This window comes from Temnothorax curvispinosus, unplaced genomic scaffold, assembly GCF_003070985.1.
Source record: "Temnothorax curvispinosus isolate PA1 unplaced genomic scaffold, ASM307098v1 QBEX01001049.1, whole genome shotgun sequence".
Classification (NCBI taxonomy): Eukaryota; Metazoa; Arthropoda; class Insecta; order Hymenoptera; family Formicidae; genus Temnothorax; species Temnothorax curvispinosus.
Window position 1 is genome coordinate 1 of NW_020210829.1, and position 4511 is coordinate 4511.

General features: G+C 42.8%; 1 protein-coding gene across 1 annotated transcript; it reads right to left on the reverse strand.

Annotated features, from left to right (window-relative positions):
• Positions 1–1394: 1394 nt before the first annotated feature.
• On the reverse strand, positions 1395–2006 carry LOC112459642. The gene has a single exon (XM_025023851.1). It carries the CDS (start codon positions 2004–2006, stop codon positions 1395–1397), a length of 612 nt encoding a protein of 203 aa, XP_024879619.1.
• Between the last annotated feature and the right edge of the window lie 2505 nt (positions 2007–4511).

Sequence of the window (4511 nt, forward strand, 5' to 3'; positions counted from 1 at the left end):
CGTCTGCTGAGTATACGAACCGCGCGACGCTTCAACGAAATGCTGTAAAAAATAACGAAATTAGTAATAAAAAAATAATACAATTTATAATTTGCAATTTAAAAAAATATAAAGCTTTATAATTTAAGAAAAAAACGAAAAAACTTACTTGTTACACTTGTTCTCGTACGATGGAGTTTCATCATCATCATCGTGAATCGGTACGTAATAATTCAACGTCTACTGCCACTGCTGTTACCGCCGTTGCTTCCTTCAACGGAATACATTCTTTCTCTCGGATATGAGAAGTGAACACCGTTCGCACAAGCAGTCGATACGAGACTAATCGTATAAAATTAATCGAATATACGCGGCAACTTCCAAAACTATGATAAAGGAGGGGGAAATTAATGTTTCTGGAACGCCCAATCAGCGCTCTGAAATTTAGGAAAGGGGACTAAGGTAGGATGTTTTTTTTTTATTAAGATGTATCCTTCCCCCCCTCTCCCTTCCGCATGACATCAACCGCGAAACATGTACAGACATGTTCGCTGAAACCTGATACCCCCCTCGAAGCTATCGAGTTAGAATTCGTCACGTACACCTACTTATTCTTTAATTTTGTACACTATCGACTAATGGGGGAAAGGAAATAAAACATTGTAAAATTTACACATACATACATATAAAATTTATTTTTTAAAAAGATGACAATTTTTTCTGGCGTTTCGACCACCAGTTAAATATTTTTAATACATTTTGCAACGCGCAATTCTTAACGTGTTTTCCACATCGCATAGTATTGGTAGCATCTAGAATATTTAAAGATTCGATATCTTCGTAATCCGCATCCAGAGTCTCGATGTTTAGGTTTTTTCTCGCTTTATTTTCAAGCAGATCCACCAGCCATTCTCGTTTCTGACATCCCTTGACGTACACGAGAGTCGGCATCTTGTCGTCGTCGTCGTCGTCGTCGTCATCGTTGTTGTCCTTTTCCTCACCGAGCACGGCCGACGTAATTAAACGCTTCATCTTGCTGTACGGCACGTTTCCGTCTTCCCATCGTAATCCATGGTGATTGCGAATCAACCAGGAAGCGCACGATTTGTCGGATTTTGTGAGGAGATTCCACGGCATGGGGCATGTAAAGATGTAATGCGCCAGAACGGCCCCGTTTCTCAGCACCGCCACCTCCTTCACGACAAATTTCATCCCGACGACGAAACCTTGCAGGTCGACGAACGTTGGTGCGGGCATGAAGAGATATCTCTCTTTCTTCGATGCGTGAATCGAGAGGAATGACGCGCGTTTCGCGACACTCTGATTTTTATATTCTGCTCCTCTTTTTCCCCTCTCATAAATTTGTACCGGGAGTTAAAGAGAGAGAAAATTTTCGTCGACGTTGCCGCGAACACTCAGACTATTTTGCGCACTACGTTGGTCAACGGATTGTACTCGATCACGCGATCGTGTATGATGAGACAGTACGCGGAAGTATTCGACGGTACGTTCTCCATGCAATCAAATTCTAGTCTGACATCCACGGTGGCGTTTTTGACGGATTCGTTTTGTCGAGAGCAATCGATGATCACGAACGGGCCGTTACGTAGAAAAGTCGAAACGGTGAGACTCGGCTCGAGATATTCGTATCCGTAATAGCCCTTGCAGAAACGCGCGTACATATTGTAGAGAATCGCCCATCTGTGTTTACCAAAGTCCAAATTCAAATCGTCGTACGGATAGACTTCCAAGTTTAGGTAGAGTTTCACGTTGGTCAATTTGCAGTCGTCGAATCGGCTCGTGTCCGCGGACATGACGTTCTTCCGACCCGTTTGCAGAGCGAAGACGTATCGCGGTTTCTCGAGCTGAGTCGCGGTATTAATGGCCCACGAGTGCTTGGTCGTGTTCTGCGACAGGAGATATTCGTACAGATTCCACGAACGGAAACCCATACTTAGATATCGTCCGTTTTCCAAGGCGCGCAGCATCGACAGCTTGTTGACCTCGCTCAATACCACGTGAGGCATTCGCCACTGTATCTTGAGTAGTTTGACAGTAGGCTTCAACGCGAGACTTCCCACCAGACAATTGTTGTCGGTGCGCGATCGTATCAAGATTAATTCGTGACGAGCGTTGATCACCACGCGTTTGTAATCCTCGCAAAATCCCAGTAACAGGTTGAGCGGTACACAGAAATTGAAGTATCCGTTGGGGTTATTATGTGGTTCCCAACCCGCGTTTCGCAGGATCACGCTTCTGTCGGACGATACCGTTACGTAGTTCTTGAGCGTGCTGGTTATTCTTACGTTTCTGCAGTGATCAATCTCTACAGTAGGAAAGGTAGGCCGGTTCTACCCCAGGGGCTCCGAGGGGGGGTGAGGGGCGGAAAAGGACTGCGGGGGGGGGGGGGGGGGGGGGGGGCCGCGGGGGAGGGGGGGGGGGGAACCGCGTGTTTCGGGCGCCGCGGGGGAGGGGGAGGGGGAACCGCGTGTTTCGACGTCGCGGGGGAGGGGGAGGGAGAACCGCGTTTTTCGGCGCCGCGGGGCGACCGCGTTTTCGCCGCGCCGCGGGGCGAGGGGGGATCCGCGTTTTCGCCGCGCCGCGGAGCGTTCGCGTTTTCGGGCGCCGCGGGGCGAGGGGACCCGCGTTCGCGTTTCGCCGCGCCGCGGAGTCCACGTGACGTCACATGACACGCTCGCGTTATCTCTCCCTCGTAGATGTTTCTCCCCCGTCCCCCGTTCGTCTTCTCGTTCGCGCGGTCTTTTTCCCTCGCGCGTTCTCGCTCGCGATCGCGTATCTTTTCTTTGCCAGCGATATTTAATCGTTCAGATCTTCGCAATATTTAATTTTTAATATTACATTTAAGTAAACGATAAACGGCTGCTGCATGGTGACCGCCACCACAATCCACATATACGTTAAATGTGATATCTTTGTCAAGAACATTCGTGATGAGATCACCTCATCGGGCATCAAATATGATTTCTTTTCAAGAGCATACGTGTCTCGCGATGAAGTCACCGCGAGACATATTCTCGAAAACGATATTGTGCCATTGACTTTCGGTGATTTGATCTGTAATACTGCTATTGAACAGCTATTAAACAGCTAAAAACAGCTATCAGTATAACTGCGATCTGTATAACCGCTATTGAACCGTTATCAAACTTTTTTAAACAGCTAAAAACAGCCATCAAACAGCTATTGAACAGCTATCAAACAGCTAAAAACAGCTAAAAACAGCTATCGAACAGCTATCAAACAGCTATTGAACCGCCATGAAACAGCTAAAAACAGCTAAAAACAGCTATTGAACCGCTATAAAACAGCTAAAAACAGCTAAAAACAGCTCTTGAACCGCTATGAAACAGCTAAAAACAGCTATCAAACAGCTATCAAACAACTAAAACAGCTATTGAACCGCTATGAAACAGCTAAAAAACAGCTATCAAACATCTTTCAAACAACTATTAAACAACTATCAAACAACTAAAACGTCTTTCAAACAACTATTAAACATCTTTTGAACAACTATCAAACAATTAAAACATCTTTAAAACAACTATTAAACATCTTTTGAACAACTATCAAACAACTAAAACATCTTTCAAACAACTACAGCATCTTTAAAAACAACTATAAAATAATTAAAACATCTTTAAAACAACTATCAAACATCTTTTGAACATCTTTGAACGTTTAAAAATTCAACATTTATTATATTTAATACAATTTATATTTTAAACATTATTTATATTATGAACACCATTTCTATTATAATCATTTAGGGAGTAATATACATGTTATATTTGCGATTTAAATAACAGAAGAAAATGATAAATTTATCTGACAGCGTTATAAGCATCTTAAGTACGTTATGTGTATGTGTGTGTGTGTCTGTAATAAAGAGTCGGAGGGGGGAAAAGAAAAGGGGAGAAAAAAACAGAGAGGGGAAAGAAAAGAGAGAAATGTTCTTCTCCATCACTTCTTACACATCATTATCACCATCATCATCACTCAATGAATACAGAACGTCAGAATGATCTGGTGCTAACGGTTTACAGGGAACATAATAAGCTCTAAAGCTCATAACTGACTATAAACACTTTTTATTCATCATCACATTATTAAAAGCCGTGAGAACTCGGAAAGAATCTCAGTTCAGTGCGTTTCAATCAACATTAAAAACTGAAAAGTGTTTCCGTTTTAATAGCTTATTTAGCTAGTCAACAGCTTGCCAAAAGTTTTCCCCGGGGTTCCGAACGATCTTAGGTGCATTTTTTATTTGTATTTATGTCTAGAAAACGTATGGAATAGGTTTTATTTATTCCCCCAAAGAGCAAAAAATTGGCTTTTTTTAACATTGTCCTTTATCTGACAGCGTTATAAGCATCTTAAGTACGTTATAAGCATAAAGTTCGAATTCCACATTAATTAATTAATTATTCAAAAGTTACACAGTAATGTGGGGATGTTGCGGGAACAGGGACAAAAGCCAGTCAAACATATAGTATAAATTGTGACCAAAGGTT